Source organism: Oratosquilla oratoria, chromosome 40, assembly GCF_046742065.1.
Source record: "Oratosquilla oratoria isolate Oo_2021 chromosome 40, ASM4674206v1, whole genome shotgun sequence".
Lineage (NCBI taxonomy): Eukaryota > Metazoa > Arthropoda > Malacostraca > Stomatopoda > Squillidae > Oratosquilla > Oratosquilla oratoria.
In genome coordinates this window covers 27,320,796-27,340,430 of record NC_134816.1, presented here as the reverse complement: position 1 = coordinate 27,340,430, position 19,635 = coordinate 27,320,796, and the positions used below count along the sequence as shown (strand labels likewise).

Below are 19,635 nucleotides of genomic sequence, written 5' to 3'. Positions count from 1 at the left end.
TACTATACATATCTCCTTGTCAAAGTTCTCCAAAGATATGTAATCTCATTTCTCGTGCTCTCGAATTCCCATCTTACCCCAACAACATGATAGATATAAATGCTTACCATGTCATTCACTGAATGAGATCTGTTTCCATAAACACTACCATTTCAACTTTATTCAGTCCTACTATACATACCTCCTTGCCGTAGGTGTCCAAAGCTATTTGATCTTATTTCTGATGTTCTCAAATTCCTTCTTTACCCAACGATATGATCCATATGGGTGCTTACAATACCATTCATAAAATGAGATCTATTTCTATAAACACATTTCATCTTTATCCAGTCCCATTATACATACCTCCTTAGCACTAAAAAAAAAGTTCCTCCAAAGCTATTTGATCCTATTTCTGATGCTGTCGAATTCCTTTTCGTCCCAACGACATAGTCCATGTGGATGATTACTCTGCCATTCATAGAATGAGATCTATTTCATTAAACACTAACATTTTAACTTTATCCTGTCCTTGTCACTAAAAAAATAATCCTCCAAAGCTATTTCATCCTTTATATTAATGACCCGCTTTCGGAGAAGAATAGGCGAAAATAAAAAGATTCGTATATTTCGATCACTATCTGTGATCCTCTTCAGCAGATGTGATTACAGAGTGGAGAAAAGCATGTAATCACATCTGTAATCACATTTGCTGAAGAGGATCACAGATATTGATCGAAATAGACGGATCTTTTTACTTTCGCCTATTCTTCTCCGAAAGTGGGTCATTAGTACAATTGTACCAATGTACTACGACATCACTTTGTCGCTATTTGATCCTATTTCTGATTCTCTCAAATTCCTTCTCGTCCCAACGACAAATTCCACGTGGATGATTACTGTGCCATCTTGCAATGCGAATGTTCCTTGTGACATTCCTCTTCAGGTTGTTTCCACGAAGGTCGCTATTACTTCGAAGGGGAGACAATAGCCCTCTACAACAAGTCCTACGGGAGTGACTGTGAGAAGGACATTTGCCTCAAAGGAAAAGTGACCAAATGCTACTTTGAGTGTTGTGAGTATCGGACGGAACATGATCGCCATTCAATTTATATTAATTTACGAAGCACCATTATGTTGACATTACATTCTTCGTCCTTTTAGCAGTAGTAAATGTCAGATTTTTTCTTATTATCTATTATTATCATTATTATAATTTTTTATTTGGAAACTCGCTGGCTGAGTGGGTTATGGCGTCGTTACTTGCAGCGAAGGTCGATGGGATGGCGGTTCGAACCCTGCCACCGGCGAAGTTGAACCAAGGGCATGGTTCATTAAATTCCACGCTACAAAGCCCTCTGTGAGGGGTACCGTTCAAGCCTTCCGATAGGGGGGAGTTCGTTAAACCATATCATTATAATTTCTATTTAGTTTTTTAGTTTTGTTGAGGAGGGAAGATAGAACCCAAAAAAAAAATGAGATGTCATTAGTGAACAGAGATCCAATGAGGCATTTGCTGGAGTTAAGTTAAAGATGTTAGATTAACCCATTTAACTCCGATGACAAGATGTCTTGTCATTTGGTCAAATAAAACAAAAAATCATAATAAAACAACAAAATGTTTGATGATCAAACAGCACCAGAAAAATATGACGTCATCAGTCCTCCTCGAGGAGGACTGATGACGTCATATTTTTCTGGTGCTGTTTGATCATCAAACATTTTGTTGTTTCATTATGATTTTTTGTTTTATTTGACCAAATGACAAGACATCTTGTCATAGGAGTTGAATGGGTTAATCAATCTCAATTTCTAACCCCGTCAACGCTGATACAATTGAAATGATAAAAGCAATCATTTTAATTTAACTGGAAAAGATTGGACGATTGGACAGAATTACCTCCTTTCTTCAAATTTCACATATCTGGTGCATTAAGCCTCAACATCGATTTCAATTTCCACCAATCAATCAATTCTGCCTCGAGTTTCACTAAATGGAAAACCCGCAGCCCCACACTGGCCGACATCGGTCCCCGGAACTTGCAGATCTCTCACGAAAATTTGGACAGTTGTCTATGTCGTGTGAGTGTTGGACTGTTTCTGTGTCCGGAGACCGAATGCCAGCCCCTCAGGGTTGCACCTGATGGAGTTGAGGGGGCGGTTGTTGAAGATTGAATTTGAAAATGGATAGCTTCACTATCCATCTTTCAGAACTATCGACCATATACAGTACAATAATGTTTCACAAACTTTTTTTTCTATTTTTTATTATTATTTTTTATTATTATTATTATTATTATTTTTTTAGGGGATCCCCAACATGATCCTTATGATAAGGCCGCGACCCCAATAATCTATCGTAAGGTTACAAAGGACAAATTTAACATCATTGAATTTTATTATAGCAATATGAATTTAAAAATTTAGCATACAAGATGTCTTAGCGACCCCAGGAAAAACGACCTAACTTGGACTCGCGTCCCCAGGGCTGGGAAACAGTGCAGGGGGAACAGTGCAATACAAGGAGGTACTCATTCATTAGTCCCTCTGGTGTATTACTCCACATTCATTTACATTCACATTCATTTGGAAAGAAATGTAGTAGCACAGTTGTAAATCACACAGAAAACCCACTGTCGGAGTGAAAAAAATTAGGAGAACGCTAACTTCTATATTTGGACTTCCAACTGCAGGCGAAATATAGAAGCGGCCTTGCTATGGATGTACCATGTCTTGCGACACTGCTTCTGACCCAGGGCAGTGGACAAGATGCAGGGATAACCCGTCATCCAGGAGGTGCCAAGATAAGAGGGAGGGAAGAGTGTGGAGGGGAGTGGAGCATGTAAAGGATGGAATGGGTGAAAGTGGTTTTTATGTCTTTGTCTTTTGGCTACCTCCCGGGTAAGGGGGAAAAAGCCTTTGGTATATGCATACCCTGACAATTTTTTTCACTTCGACAATGGGATCTCTGTGTTAACAAGGAAATAAGCAAGAATTGGTTTACTAATAGGGTGGTCGATGAATGGAATAAACTTAGTAACCATGTAGTAAGCGCTGAATCTATCAGTTGTTTTAAAAAAAACGATTAGACAACTTTATGGATGGGGATGACAGGTGGTGATGGATACGGAGTTGCCTAGTGTAGGCCTTATGGTCTCTTGCAGTCTCCTTTATTCTTATGTTATTATGTTCTTATGTGTTACATTAACATGTTAACCATGAATTATTCTGATTCAGGTTGCATTGAAGGAAACGAAATGTACTCCTGTTACTCTGATAAGGCACTGCCATCGTCAAACTTCGAGACTTGTACCATCAGGAAGTGTTGTGATGGCTTCATCCACGAATTTCAAGAACCAGGATGTGAGTACGACGACTTTACTCTGTTGGTTGTCAGGCCGGACGGCCCTTCACCGCTTTCACTATGCCTCTCCAGATGGTTCTATCCTCTGCCAATTCTTTCTTTCCTCTCTTGGTGCCATCCTCTCCACGTCCTTCTTTACTCCATCCATCCATCCATCTGTACCTGGGTCCGACTTAAAAAAAAAAAAAAAAAAAAAAAAAAAATATATATATATATATATATATATATATATATATATATATATATATATATATATAAATAAATTAATAAAAAAATATCTTGTCTGCAGGTGGCCTCCATGTAGACCAAAAGGTCTTCGACTAATTTCTCTTTCCACAGTATTGGTTACTTCTCTAGTGATGCTGGTACACGTGATTTAAACGCATCACGGAAATATGCATCAGCTGTTTTGTCTATATCCATTGGGGGGTTGTGTAGTGACTACCTTTCTCACAAGAATTCTTTGTAATCGTCTTCTTTTTCCCCCTTTGAGGCTCTGTAACTCTCTTCATCACCTCTTCCATTTTGAAACTCTGGGATGACCATCATCTTTTCATCATCCATTGGATCTTAAACCATCTTCCTTTCTATCTAACTAAACAACAATTTCGACATTTTCAACAAAGAAACATCATGAGATTTTCCTCCCATCACTTGACTTGTAATCGATACACTGTCTTCTGTATTCATTCTGAAGCGGTGCGAAACTGGTTTTGTTTTTATGTATGTCTTTACATCTTTGACCGTGTTTTGTTATGTGCTAGGAAATCCTTGTTATTAAGCCCTGGACTGTAGCCCATTGACATGCGTCTATTCTCAAAGCCATGATTCTTTATTCACTTTAGTTATCTCTTTCTAAATACTAGAAGAAAAAAATAGATTTGTTTTTTCTTTATGTGTCTTTAGATGCTTGACCGCCCCATGTTATGTGCGCGGGAAAATTCTTGTTAATATTAAGCCTTGGACTGCATCTCACTGATAGTCGTTTAATCTCTAAACCATACTTCTTTAGTCACTTCAGTGATCCCTTTCTAAATACTACAAAATTAAATGAAACCTTACGAACGTGCTTTTTATTTCATTTATTATTATTTACTTTATTATATTTTTTATTTATTCATTTGTTTGTTTATTTATTTATCATTATTATAAAAAAAAAAATCACTCCCGACCTTGATATGGACCAAAAGGTCTCCTGTCGGCATGCTCTGCCTTTGTAATCCTTTATATTACAAAGTAAATAAAATAGGTTAAGCGATTACCGGTACTGCAATCTCTTCTCCTTAAAAAACAGTGCTTCTACAGCTATGTCCATTCACCGACAGGTTGTTCTGTAGATGGTCAAGTATATAAACAGTACCAGGAAGTTGGCCTGACGGATGACGGGTGCCAAATACGGAGATGCATTCAGGGTCAAGTGGTCCTTGAAGATGCAGGAAGATGTAAGTTGGTCATAGTTTCCCCGTCGTGAAGAGTCGTTCAGAAAACAAGCAAAAACCTTAACGAAACTGGAAACCCTCTCCCAGTGGATGCCAGTTCCTTCGATTTAGGTAGTTTAGTTCTATCAACAATCGGTCAATCAGTCAGTTGTTGCCTCGAGTTTCGTTTGATGGGAAACCGGACAACAATGCACGGAACCTTCCCTAGACAGAGCCATTACATGCCTAAAGTGCCGCCCCGAGGCAGTTCTCAGTGATGCCCCCCTTCCCTTCCCCTTCCCCTCCTCCTTCCCCTCCCCTCTCCCCTCCCCCCTTCCCCCATAACCACTTACCATCTCCCCCATTCCTTACTGCCTATTATTATAGCTATTGGCTTGAGAAACAATTAAACAAACTTTAAAAATATTATCTAATGTTCCTATAGCAGAAAGGAAAAGGGGAAAAAATTTCATATTATGTTGATTCTAACGGAAAATTCGTCTATTACGGTAAAATGTTCAGGCCTCCTTTGACCTTTTTCATTATAATTATTCTATCAGCCTTGTGGACGGCATGTCCACACTAGAATTGCCGCCCCCCTAAATATGCCGTCCCAAGGCATATGCCCCCCCCCCCATGTGGGGGGCCCCGTTCGTAGATCTCTTTGGGAAGAAACTTTAGACTTTTGTCTGCTTTGTGTCAGTGTGGGACTGTTTCAGTATCACGGTCTCAAAGGGGTAGGAAGAGGAGAGGAGTCGCCGGTTGTCACTCCCCTGTGTATGAAGAAAAGTGTTTTAGATAGAGTTGAAGTTGATGACGAGAGTTCTTGGATCCAGTCCGGGGACCGAGTGTCAGCCCTTAGAGGCTGCACATCTAGACAGAGTTGAGGAGGTTGACGGATGATGAAGACGGGCAGATTTGCTGTAAATTTTGCAGGACCACGATATACAAGCATGTACCTAAAGCTGGGCGCGTTCCTATATGCGTTCCTCGGTGCGTTCCGCTTTAGTTTGGCCGCGGTTAGCGCTCCCAGACTATTAAAGCTTAAGAGACGGGTTCATACCGAAATAAAAGTCCGGTAAGCCACATACTATAAAAAAAAAAAAAAAAAAAAAAAAAAAAAAAATCGTAGACCACATACTATGCCGACACCTATATTACTTTAAAAGTTCGGGAGCGCTAACCACAGCTAAACTAAAGCAGAATGCACAGAGGAACGCACCGAGGAACGCGCCCAGCTCTGCAGATACCCATAATTGATCTTATCTGGCAACATTTGTTGTAGTGAAAACAACAACAAAATCTTGTAAAGGAACATCATTGATAGATGTGAACTGCCATGATTACAAGAACTTTCTCAATGTGGGGAACACATTTACTTTGCGAATAACCGTACAATATTTTGGGAAATTGTAATACAGCCAAGATGAGAGGGAGGGGAGAGGGTGGAGGGGAGTGGAGTATGTTGGGGATGGAATGGGTGGGAGTGTTTTTTTATGCATTTCTTTTTTGGCTATCTCCCTTGTAAGGGGGAAAAAGCCTTTGGTATATGTATGTATGTATGTATGTATGTATGTATTACTGTCCCCAGTAATCAGATAAAATTTATCTAATGCCTCAATAAACTTATCAAATACACTTATTCATGAACAAAATCTTTCATACAAATGACAACAAAACAACTAAATGTTATTTTGCAATGCCTTGTACACTCTTTCTTCTCATCTAGTACTATTGTGGATTATATATCTTTTCGTTATATCTCACTGGCTGAGCGGATTAAAGCGTCACTACTTGCGGCGTGGGTCGAGATGACGTCAGTTCAAACCCTTACCGCCAGCGAGTTGGACCAAGGGCATAGTTCATTCAATTCCACGTCCAGAGTCCTCTGTAAGGGGTCCCGTCCTGGCCTCCTGGTAGGGTGGAGTTTGCTATGTTTAAATCGAATTATAATCACGTTATTTGATATTTCCCTACAGGCTGTTTAGTCGATGGTCATTATGTCCATAATGGCGAGGTTGTGGAGTCCAACCCGGAAAAATGTATAATGAAAATCTGTCGGAACTTGAACATTGTCGAATTGTCCAAGGACACGTGCCCATGTGAGTGCCATCTTCGTTGACTGTAGTGTTCCTAATTACAAATAAACCTCTGCGCGTTACCGCCGGGCAGGTAGTGCGTTACTAACGCAGTAACGCAAGTGCCCAGCTGTGTGTATTTTACGTTTTAGAATAGGGTATGTTAATGTTGTAGTTTAGGTACTATTTTATCGAGGATATTCGTAAGAAGTATATACTTAATTTCATTTTTTTCATAGAAATAATCCAAAGGAAATTAAAATCGGTAACGCAATGACGGTAACGCACTACCTGTCCGGTGGTAACACGCCTAGCTCTGCTAATTAGACAATGGTTTCAATAGAATGATATATTCTCGTGTATTCTGATAATTTTCCTCAACTTTCACAATTAAGACATTTTGTCCTTGTTCTTTTATGCTGTGATGGTATTGTATCAATTTTAGGATAATTTCTACGTTATGAAAATGAGTAGCTTGTTTGAATTCTACAAACTAAAGTTTGGATCTATATCTCACATGCAATTTTACAGAGCTGGGAGCGTTCCTCAGTGCGTTCCTAGGTGCGTTCCGCTTTAGTTTGGCCGCGTACTATACCAAAGAAAATTTTCATAGGCCACATACTATACTGGCATCTATATTGCTTTAATAGTTTAGGAACGCTAACCGCGGCCAAACTAAAGAGGAACGCACAGAGGAACGCGCCCAACTCTGCAATTTTATGTACTAAGAAAATATATTTACCTAAAATTTTCACACACACATAATGTACATGCAATATCAGGACCATATTTACATTATGAATCTGAATAGCACTTTGAATTTTACAAACTAAAGTTTGGGACTATAGTCCACCTGCACTTTAATGCACAAAGAAAATATGTTTACGTACAATTTCATACACACATTCAACATACAATTTCAGGGTCATTTCTACATTATGAATCTCAATTGCCTGTTTCCACTACAAATGAAATTTTGGGGCTCTATTTCACTTACACTCTAATATACTAAGAAAATGGGTTTACATACAATTTTATACACACATTCAACATACAATTTCAGGGGCATTTCTACATTATGAATCTCAATTGCCTGTTTCCACTCCACAAATTAAATTTTGGGGCTCTATCTCACACTCTAATATACTAAGAAAATGGGTTTACTTACATAATCCCAAGCCTTGTATTAAGGATTGTCTCTTCAGTATTTTCCCAGCTCTGATGTCTTACTATGGAAAGGAGCTAAGTTGTTTCATATATCTTAACCTCTCCAATAACATTGACAAAATAAGAAAAAAGAAAAAGAAAAGAAAGTCACAAGAAAAAGGATTTTTTTTCTCTCACTTTGATATCTAAATCCAAAAATATTCCCAAAACGTCTGTATCATCCATATTTTTTGTGTTCCAGTACTTTCCATCACATGACGTCATGTCGGTTCATAACAGAAATAAAAAAAAATTCTTCTCACTTGACAAAATTGCTAATTATTTAAATCCTGACTCCCGCAAGGAGGAAGGAATCGTAGTCAAATAGTAGACTTTGCATAGACAAGTATGAAAAGACAAGAATATGGAAATATAGGACTGAAAATACTTTCATGAGGTGAATCTCACCTAATAAAGTAGTGATAACGACGTCTCCCTTTCCTTGTCTTTCCAAAAGAGTCTTAGTATATGAGGCGTTCCATGCCAGACAGGCGAAGATGCCATAAATAATGTAATAAGTTATCGCTGTCCAAAGTCTGACCAGATGAAGTACTCAAAGAAAACGGAGCGCCTCAGTTATCACCACATGAACGTAAATCCATGTAACTTATGCATCTCTGTTTGTGTAACACTTGAATTCCGCTGTGAGAGAGTAAAGAGTTTCTGTTTTGGTTTGGGCAGGTTGTCTCTACAACGACGAGCTGTTTGTTAATGGGTCGGTCATTAAAAGAGAATGTGTCCAGCTTACTTGTGTCAATGGAATATGGAAAGAAGAAGAACACATCTGCTGTAAGTATGGGTCTTCTTGTAGATGTATAGTTAAAAACAAAAGTATCTTCCCAGCTTTATCAGAAAATAGATTAAACATAGTTAAAGAAACATTCAGACTTGGCCGTCGCGAGCATTGATCACGGGTCCCTCATAGCGTCAGTCCTGAGCGTTAGCATGTCGACACTCAGATCGTTCAAAGCTCGCGACGGATTGGCCTGACTGTTTGAGTTTCATCGCTGTTACGAGTGATTTGAACTTTGATAGTGAAACATGTCTGCTTTAAGTATGAGTGTTCTTGTAGATGGTCAGTGAAAGACAAAAGTAACTTCTCGGGTTTATCTGAATATGGAGGAAACATGTTGAAACATGATGAGAATCGGCAAGCCGTCTTTAGCCGATTTTTGCAACATTTTTATAGGTACGCTGGGTATATCTTATTACGATTTTTGTTAAATTTTTGTAGTATTGAACTGTTATTTGGGGATTGTTAATAGAGACATCTAAACATTTTCTTAACAGTTCCGAAGAAAGGTTTGGACAAGGTAGAAAATATAATGTGAACATAAGAATAGAGGCGATTGCTAGAGACCATGAGGCCTACACTAGGCAGTTCCATGTCCCTTACCACTTGTCATCCCTATCCATAAAGTTATCTAATCTTCTCTTAAAAACAACCAATTGTTCCAACGCTCACTATGTTGTTACTAAGTCAACATTCGTTAACCACTCTGTTGGCAAACCGGTTGGAACCGGTTGTTGCCTATCCATCCCCTCTGCCTTTGAACGCATTGTCTCTTTTCATTGTTCCTGACGATACCAAAATTTTTTAACGATTCCGATACGATTTCCGATACTGCTCTAAACTTCCGATTCCGATAAATGATTAACAAATGTACTTTGTTCATCAGGTTTTCGTTTGCCAAACCAGCTTCAGGGCCAAACCATGAATTATAATCACTGTAGGTATCGGAATGGAACTGGTATCGAAATCGGAAGTCTGGAGCAGTATCGGAAATCATATCGGAAGCGTTAAAGTCTTTGGTATCGTTCCATCTGACCCGGGCAGGGGAAAGGATACAGGGACAACCTGGCATCCAAGAGGAGCTAAGATGAGAGGGAGGAGAGGGCAGTGGATGGGAGTGGGTGCATGCCTTGGTTGGCTACTTCCCTTATAAAGGGGGAAAAAGCCTTTGGTATATAGATAGATAGAATTTATACCAAACGACTAAGCAAGCTAGTCTGAAAGAACCATTTTCACTTTATAAACTCAAAAGATACTAAAGAGTTCTTTTAAAATAGCAATTAACGTTTCTGGCAACTGAATCTAGATATTTGTGGCCTCTTTCTAATAAAACAGGGGTTCCCAAACTTTTCAGTTCATCAACCCTCTAGTAAAGTTTAAGATTTTCTATAGACCCCCAAACTATTAATTCACGAATTATGTCAGTTTATTATTATTATTGGTGTTGTTATTGTTATTGATGCTAGTAATATTATTATTATACATTCTTTATTATATATTCTTAATTATATTACTATAAGTAATATTCAAGCCAATAATATTACACAAGCTCGTCATCTTGATGTTCATTCACGATGTGGTTGTGTGTATGTGAGATTCTCTCTACATGCACAGAATGAGGAGGATTTTCGACTCAGAATGAACTAACATGGCTTTTCTTTAAGTTTAGATATTGATTGGTTGATTATTCTCACTCTTTCAGCACGGGAGGAGAACAGGATCATTTCATGCTAACCATTTAATCTTAAAGATTGCTGAAGAGGACTACAGATAGTGGTCGAAATATACAGTTTTTCCTGTACTTCCGATATTATTTCTCCGATAGTGGGTTTATAGTGAACATTTACAAATGTGTTATAACATACCAGTTTCCAATTTAAAGACTGCCTTTCGACTCCATAGTAATTTACTGACCCCTTTCGACCCCCTAGCAATCTACTGACCCCCTTTCGACCCCTTGGCTATTTGTCGACCCCTTGGATGGTCTCATCGACCCTTAGGGGTCGATATCGAACCCCTGCACTAATACGAGTGACGTCATCACAAGCGTGTTGGTCTCGCATTCGGTTAGTTATGGGTTCGAGTCCCTCACTTCTCTCCGATTCCCAGCATTGACTGTTAACTCCCTGCTGTCCCCCAACAGTCCACAGAGCGCATATACACAGGGGCAAATGTGACGGCTTCGGCCGCAGCTACACAGCGCTTCCTGGCGTAGGCTCCTCACTTAATTTTTCTTGTCAACAGGTGACTTTTGTCAGATCCACACGGGCACCAATTACTTCACCTTCGACGGGACCTCTTACTTCCATAACGGCGTTTGCAACGTTACCTTAGTCCAAGATCATTACTATGGGTACGATCCTACAAACTTCATTGCCCTCTCCTTCAAAATGTGTGGGTTTCCTTTCACTGAAAAGGCGACGTGTAATGGTGTGCTTACCATCAAGCATAATTATCATACTGTGATCACCCTCAGTCCTGGAAAGACCATTCAGGTAAGGTTTTGTCTATTTTCGAACAATGCAAGATTCGTTTAATCAAGATGTCTATGATTCTTGGATGATTTTTTTTTTTTTTTTTTTTTGCTTTCTGGGGAAATCAGTGAGGTAAGGTTTTGTCTATTTTCGAACAATGCAAGATTCGTTTAATCAAGATGTCTATGATTCTTGGATGATTTTTTTTTTCTTTCTGGGGAAATCAATGACGTAAGGTTTTGTCTATTTTCGAACAGTACATTTTTCATGATCAAAATATTTCTTAATCTTTGGTTTGATTTAATCTTTTTCCCAAGAAAGAAGAACAAATAAAGTGCCATTATTTGATATAATAAAAAAAATGCTAAACGCAAAATATATATATTTTTTTTTCATAAAGTTTACGAGATGAGAGCAGGAAGGTCTTGTCTGTTTATGAAATGTCTAGACCACTATACTGCACCAAAACAACCTTAATTAATCATATCTAATATGAAACAAAATCCTCTTATATTTTTACATCATATTCTCGTCCATTTAAAGAAAATAATTCTTATTACGTTAACGGGTACTCGCTGGCTAAGCGGATTAGAGCGTCGCTGCTTGCGGCGAAGGTCGAGGTGACGTCACTAATAACAATGCCGCCAGCGAGTTGGACCAAGGGTATGGTCCATTAAACTCCAAGCTACAAAGTCCTCTGTACGGGGGAATTCACGACGCTAAACCCAATCAATCAATCAATGAACATTATCTACATGTTTCACACGAACCAAACATGAAAAAAATTATGGAACCATTTGACTTCCTTGTTTCATTTATGTGAGCGAAAAGCGCTTTCTGATATCATTTCTGAAACATTCACTGATTTTACTTCAAACAGGTGAACGGACGCACTATTACCGAGCTGCCGTATGGAGAAAATGATCTCTTTATCTGGGAAAACGCCTTCACCTACCGTGTCCTTACATTTGATGACCTGATGGTATGTCCGTGTCTGGGATTTTGTTTAATGCCAGTTGCACTGTACTGGGAAGTGTGAAGCTTGAGATGAAGTACCTATGTAGATTCAGAAGGAAATAGGCAAGAATTGGTTTAACAATTGGGTGGTCAACGAATGGAATAGACTTAGTAACCATGTAGTGAGCAATGAAACTATCGTCAGACAACTTTATGGATGGTAATGGACATGGAACTGCCTAGTGTAGGCCATATGGTCTCTTGCAGTCTCCTTCATTCATATGTTCTCATTGTATTTTTTTACTTTTGTCCGAACTTTACTTCTGATCTGTTAAGAAAGTTTTAAGATGTCTCTATTAACAATCCCCAAATAACATCTCAATACCCCAAAAGTTTTAAAAATTCGTAATAAGTTAAACCCAGCGTATTCTCATATAAACATTTATATGGTACAAACAAGAACTGGTTTACCAACAGAATGGTTAACAAATGGGATGATAGGTCGTAACAGACATGGAACTGCCTAGTGTAGGCCTTATGGTCTCTTGCAGCCTTCTCCATTCTTATGTAACTTTAGATGTCACAACAAATATACCCAAATAACAGCTCAGTACCCCAAATTTTTCAATCAAAAATATTCATAATAGGTTATAACCAGCGTACGCACTTTTGTGATGAACACTAAGAGTCACATTCCTTCTGAACTTCTCTGCTTGTCATCAATTCACAGGTGGAGTATGGGAAGTCAAATCCACCAATTGTTCGAGTGTACACCCCCAACAAGAATAGAGGGAGGCTTTTCGGACTCTGCGGTGCATACGATGGCTCAGTATATCGCGACCTTCGACCTAGAAATGCCTACAGCTTCTTCTTCCAGTACTCAACAGAATACTTTTATAATTCATGGAAGGTAAAAAAAAAAAAAAAGAAAAAAAAGAAAAAAAAAAAAAAGATCTTCTAATCTTATTGGTGATTTTTGTACGTCACAAATTCCCCACTATCGGTAGGCTAGGACGATGCCCCTTACAGAGGACATTTTAGCCTGGAATTTAATGACCCATGCCCCTGGTTCAACTTCGCCGGTGGCAGATTTCGAACCTCCATCCCCTCGACTTTTGCCGCAAGTAACGACGCCCTAACCCGCTCGGACAACGAGCTTCCTAACTGGTGACTAAGGCACCTTAAATTACATTCTTTGGAAGATAAAGAGTGCGGGGTGATCTAATAGAGGTATTCAATTGGGTTAAGGGCTTTAACTAGGGTGATGCAGGCAAGGTCATCATATTAAAACAGCAGTGCAGGACTTATTTTTAAATTAGACAAATTTAGGTTTAAGAAGGAAATAGGCAAGAACTAGTGTACCAACAGAGTGGCTAAGGAGTAGAATAGATTTAGTAACCATGTAGTGACGACTGATTGACTGAGAGCATCTGGAAACTCCTGGGGAGCCCCTGTGGAGCCCCATGGAAGCCCTCAGGGACGCCGCTGCATTTATCCTTAGAAGACGTTACCATGTTACTGGGCCAACAATACCCGGCGATGTTCCTATTTTCGGCGGAACCGCCGTTCCGACCATTTCGACAATAAATTATTTTTTTTAGTACATATATAGAATATAGATACACATTAATGATTTTCAGACACGTGAATCTGGCTGCAAGGCGATCATCGACTGGGAAGAGGCGTGTACTGGGGTCAGCAGTGAACGCAAAGAACACATCAAGAAACTTTGTGAAGCTAAGATCACAGTAAGTATATATTTTTTAAAATTCATTTGTACTTTCTTACCATTTCAAAATTCTTGTTATTATTTCTATTTGTCCTTATTTATGATTACTGCTTGTGGCTTGCAACTTAGTCCTTTATTGGGCTTTTTTTATGTAATTGTGTATAAAACAGTGGTACCCGAACTATCTTCCATGACGCCCCTGTTTTGCTTCCAGTAAACCCCATCTTACACCTTTTTTGTATTTACATAAATTCACATATGTAACTACATATCATATATAATTATATATTGTATATATTATATATGATTTTATATCACATAGAAAACGGGTTGGGGTGAGTGATGGAATTATACTTTGCACATAAGTAATAACAAACTTTTATCTTGGAATTATTTAATTTTTCTTATCAAACAATGATTTATGAGCAGATGAATTCACGTCCCTTTTGTGTTCTCCTCATGCCTCCCTTAGGGTGGGCAACCCCCCCCCTTTTTTTTGGGGGGGTGAACCACTGGTATAAAGAAAACGGGAGGATGCAGTGGCAATGAAAGAGGTGATTTAGGATTTGTATGTTATGAGACGGGTTGGATGTGGAGAAGAGGAACCAGTGGATTGATTCAGGGCCTGATCACACCAATCTTACGACTTGTTTCCGACCACCAGGGACCAGGCTGATTTGTGCCGTTCCTCTGTTTATGAAAAGATTTCAAGACAAAACAATTGGAATGAATCTCCCCGGTCTTGAAGATGAATATGGAATAGCCACTTGGCGCTAACCACAAGAGAAACAAAAGTGCCACCGTCGAAGGTGGTCTCTTAAACGGGTCGTAAGCTTGGCGTGACTGGGGCTTTCGTGTAACAGATGATAGATGGAGTAAGGAAAGATAACCTAACGTCTGGAAAGAAAACGGGGAATGATGATGGAAGACATCAAGAGATGTATGGACGAAATGGGACGCGTAGAGCATGTAAGTGGCGAAAGATAAGGAAGCGATGATTCAGAATAGCAGTTTCCGACACAATGATCAGAGTAGACACCATGTGAGAATGTAACCTCTATCAAATGTACAACGTTTCGAGTGCTAAAGCCTTTTCAAGTACAAAGATTGAGAATACAACCTAGAAGCTAGTCTGAGATGTATAAATAGCGTAGAAGTTATACCATTATGCGTCTATGTACTTGAAAAAAAAGCTTCAACAAAACGAAATTCTTATACATAAAGATTTCATCCTCACATGCTTTCTACCCTTACCATTGAGAGGATTTCTGAGAACTTTAAGAAGAATTCGAAATGTTTCTGGAATCAATTGGATGAATTGAGGAAGGCCAGAGGGGAAGATGGAGAACGAGAAAAGAATGTCAGTTCCTGGAGGAAGTCACGAGTATGGAAAGATGGAATGAGCTTCGGAGTATGACATAAAGGAGACCTTTTGGTCCATAATTAGGTCGGATGCGAAAAAAAAACAATAAAAATGATGAATAGATGAATAAATAAATAAAAAAAATATAATGATATAAATAATAATACATAAAATAGATAAATGCATAGGTACAGTTGAATAATAAACAAACAGGTAAATAGTAAATAATAGTAAATTGATATATAACTACTAATAAATGTGATTCAAGTGAATAATAAATAAATAAACAGACATAACAAAACAAATAAACAAGTAATATAAAATAAATGACAGTCATTGCGGCATCTTGCTGATTCAGTTTAACGTCGCGAACTCACCCCTATGAAGAGGCTAAAACGGTACCCCTCACAAAGGACTTTGCAACGTGGAATTGAATGAACCATACCCTTGGTCCAACTCGCCGGCGGCATGGGTTCGATCACCCATCACCTTGACCTCCGTCTAACTCAGTGATTCTTAACCTGGGTTACCAATGTAATGGTATATTGGGTGGCTATTGATACCAAATAAGTACCGAACAATGTATTAATAACAAGGCGACAAAGCACTAGAATTAGAATATACATTTACACTACGGAGGCGAGCTAGCAACTGGGCGCATGGGCACGTAGCCTTGTTTGGCATGGATCCATTACAAAATGGGCACACGAAAATGCAACCAATTAATACAATAATAAATACAAAATAATTATTTACCATGTGACAAGTATTTAAGGGAGAAAACATGTATCCCCCGATTTCTTAATAGCACAATAATCACAAATGTACGGTGCTATGCATCTACACCATAACAATGGAACTGTATATTTACCATGAGAAAGCATAATGTGTATTCATTGTATCCCATTAACTGACATTTTGTAATTCAAATTAAAAAAGTACCTTTGTTCAGTAATGGAATATATCTAATAACTTCTCACTAATCCTAATCGTATGTCTGCATTGTATCGGATGGGGGTATGAATTTTTTTTCTGAGATAATCAAGAGATACTAAGGGCATTGAAAAAGGCTAAGAACCATTGACTCTTAACTTGTGATGTTTGTTCTTTCTCAGTGTGGAACTGGTTGCGGTCACGACAGTCTGGGGGTGAAGGCTGTCCAGGAACGCTGTTTGTCGGACCTTTGTTACTGCCGTCCGGATTGTGAAACGAAGTGTCTTGTAGTCCTGGAAGAAGAGCTGATTCATTTGTGCAGATCCGTTGGCGGGAATATACTTTTACGTAAGACATCTGTTTCCAGGTTCCCTATTCAGTATAGTAACAAATTGGTGGGAATATACTTTCACGTAAGGCATCTGTTTCCAGGTTCAGTATAGTAACAAATTGGTGGGAATATACTTTCACGTAAGGCATCTGTTTCCAGGTTCTCTATTCAGTATAGTAACAAATTGGTGGGAATATACTTTCACGTAAGGCATCTGTTTCCAGGTTCTCTATTCAGTATAGTAACTATTGGTGGAAATATACTTTCACGTAAGGCATCCATTAATATGTTCTCTATTCAGTATAGTAACTATTGGTGGAAATATACTTTCACGTAAGGCATCCATTAACATGTTCTCTATTCAGTATAGCAACTATTGCTGGAAACATACTTTTACGTAAGACATCTGTTTCCAGGTTCTCTGTTCAGTATAGTAACAAATTGGTGGGAATATACTTTCACGTAAGGCATCTGTTTCCAGGTTCTCTATTCAGTATAGTAACTATTGGTGGGAATATACTTTTACGTAAGACATCTGTTTCCAGGTTCTCTATTCAGTATAGCAACTATTGATGGAAACATTCTTTTGCGTAAGACATCTGTTTCCAGGTTCTCTATTCAGTATAGTAATTATTGGTGGGAATATACTTTCACGTAAGGCATCTGTTTCCAGATTCTTTATTCAGTATAGTAACTATTGGTGGAAATATACTTTCACGTAACATGTTCTCTATTTACTCGTAGTATAGCAACTATTGCTGGAAACATACTTTCACGTTAAGCTAACACGGAACATTCAATCCCTGGTTTTACATTCAGGACATCAAACTATTCATGTATTCAAACTAATTCGTCAAATGGCAGTGCAAATATGCGAATATCAATCGAACGGGTTCCGAACAGTTTGCGAATGAAGCAAAACACTTATTCCAGATAATTCCAGGACGAAAAAAGCGTTTGCTTTGGTCTGGGCGATGACGGGTGTTCCAGTCCAGCTTTGAGGTGTTTAAGTTTAATCTGTGCACTCCGAGATATTTTATTTCTCTGTTAGGTTAATCATCTTCAACCAAAATGCTCATTTGATTTTTTATTTCTGTTCCAGTATCACATATTTTTTTTGTTTCTTTCTTTTTTGTATTTTGGAAGGTTTACTTTTCCGAAGGAATGGTTGCGTTAGATTATGTTAGGTTAGGTTAGGTTATATTAGGTTAGGAATTATTGGACAACGTAAACTTTATGTTACCTGGTCTATTCTGTCCTATCCGAGATTTGTATCTATTATCATTATTATTATTATTATTATTATTATTATTATTATTATTATTATTATTATTATTATTATTATTATTATTATTATTATCATTATCATTATTATTATCATTATCATCATTATTATTATTATTATTATTATTATTATTATTATTATTATTATTATTATTATTATTATTATTATTATTATTATTATTATTATCATTATTATTATTATTATTATTATTATTATTATCATTATTATCATTATTATTATTTTATTATTATTATTATTACTATTATTATTATTATTATTATTATTATTGTTATTATTATCATCATTATTATTATTATCATTAATGTCATTATTATTATTACTATTATTATTATTATTTTTCTATGATTTTTCCGGCTAAGTCCGTGGTTTTCAACCAGAATGTCCCTTTATCGTTTCTTTTTTCTTCGTCCGCCCAGAATGTACACAACAGGGAGGAAACACGTCAGCTATCAATGTGGACACGTTCGAATATGTCAAATAGTGTCAAATAGTCGACAACTAACAGTTGGATGGCGTCCTCTGATGCGTAAAAAAAAAAGAAAGAAAAAAAATGAAGACGACCTGACGTCATCAGCAGACATATCTAATTTCCTCAAGCTTAACAAGATTATGATAATTGGTGTCTCTTTTTGTGCTAGCAAATTTGATTAAAACTATAACCAAAGCTTGGAATGAGTGGATTCAAACCCAGTTTGTCTGTGTCTGAGGAAAGCTTAATTAGTATGTTCTAGAAACTTCTAAGCAATTCCTCTCAGTCCTGTTTCCTCTTGAAATAAAGTATAAATAAATTAGAGTTGATCAAATATCTAATCCTAATAAAACCTAAGGATGCTCGTTGACAAAAAACCGTTTAGAGCGTCGCCACTTGCGGCGGAGGTTGAGGTGCAGGTGACTTCAGTTCGAACCTTGCCACAAGCGAGTTGGACCAAGGACATGGTTCATTCAATTCCACGCTACAAAGTCCTCTGTAAGAGGCATCGTTCTAGCCTCCTGATAGGGAATATTCGCGACATAAAATCCCATTCTTGGGGCGTATTGACCAACTACGTTCCCTATATACTGTATTCTCTCATACGATCACACTATGGCAACTTCACAACGAAACCTTTACAAGCTAACTTGTTCAACAGAAGTTTCAGTCAACAAATATGCTCATACCAGGTAACGCTGAACACCACCACACTATCATCATAAGTCTCACACTCAGGGAAAGCTCACAGTTGGACATCCGACCAATCTCTGAAATGTATCATCTGGAAGCGGGTTTATCTTTATCTGATAAGAGATTTCTGATAATAAATAGGTAGCTCAATTCCTTTGGTTGTTCCTTCAGCGACCGTCATGAAATTGTGTGATTCACCATCATGGTCTTGGATCACGTGTTGGACTCGTGATTGACAGCTATTACCCTCTCGGATGAGAGCTCAGAACTCGTGTGTAAGCGTGTGTTTGTGTGTGTAAGTGAGTAAGAGAGAGACCAGAAAGGGAGAGAGAGAGAGAGAGAGAGAGAGAGAGAGAGAGAGAGAGTGAGCCTTAGTAAGAGAGAGATAGAAAGAAAGAGAGAGAAATAGAAAGAGAGAGAGAGAGAGAGAGAGAGAGAAAGAGAACGTCTGTGGCAATTGACACGCTAATCCTATTGAAGCTCAAAAACTGTACCGTGTATTCCCTAAATAGACAGAATCCCACACACTCCCACGTAAGTAT

General features: G+C 38.1%; 1 protein-coding gene across 3 annotated transcripts in view; it reads left to right on the top strand.

The window, feature by feature from the left end:
- LOC143020580 (mucin-19-like) overlaps window positions 1-18,724 on the top strand; it is a 28,315-nt gene extending 9,591 nt beyond the window's left edge. For all 3 annotated transcript variants that reach the window (XM_076177016.1, XM_076177017.1, XM_076177018.1), the window contains exons 6-16: window positions 926-1,054; window positions 3,217-3,342; window positions 4,669-4,785; window positions 6,741-6,863; window positions 8,727-8,834; window positions 11,083-11,333; window positions 12,193-12,294; window positions 13,000-13,179; window positions 13,910-14,017; window positions 16,477-16,642; window positions 18,348-18,724. In XM_076177016.1, coding sequence (XP_076033131.1) covers window positions 926-1,054; window positions 3,217-3,342; window positions 4,669-4,785; window positions 6,741-6,863; window positions 8,727-8,834; window positions 11,083-11,333; window positions 12,193-12,294; window positions 13,000-13,179; window positions 13,910-14,017; window positions 16,477-16,642; window positions 18,348-18,412 — 1,475 coding nt within the window. In that variant the 3' untranslated portion in view covers window positions 18,413-18,724. The remainder of the gene's footprint in view (window positions 1-925; window positions 1,055-3,216; window positions 3,343-4,668; window positions 4,786-6,740; window positions 6,864-8,726; window positions 8,835-11,082; window positions 11,334-12,192; window positions 12,295-12,999; window positions 13,180-13,909; window positions 14,018-16,476; window positions 16,643-18,347) is intronic.
- The last annotated feature ends 911 nt before the right edge of the window (window positions 18,725-19,635 follow it).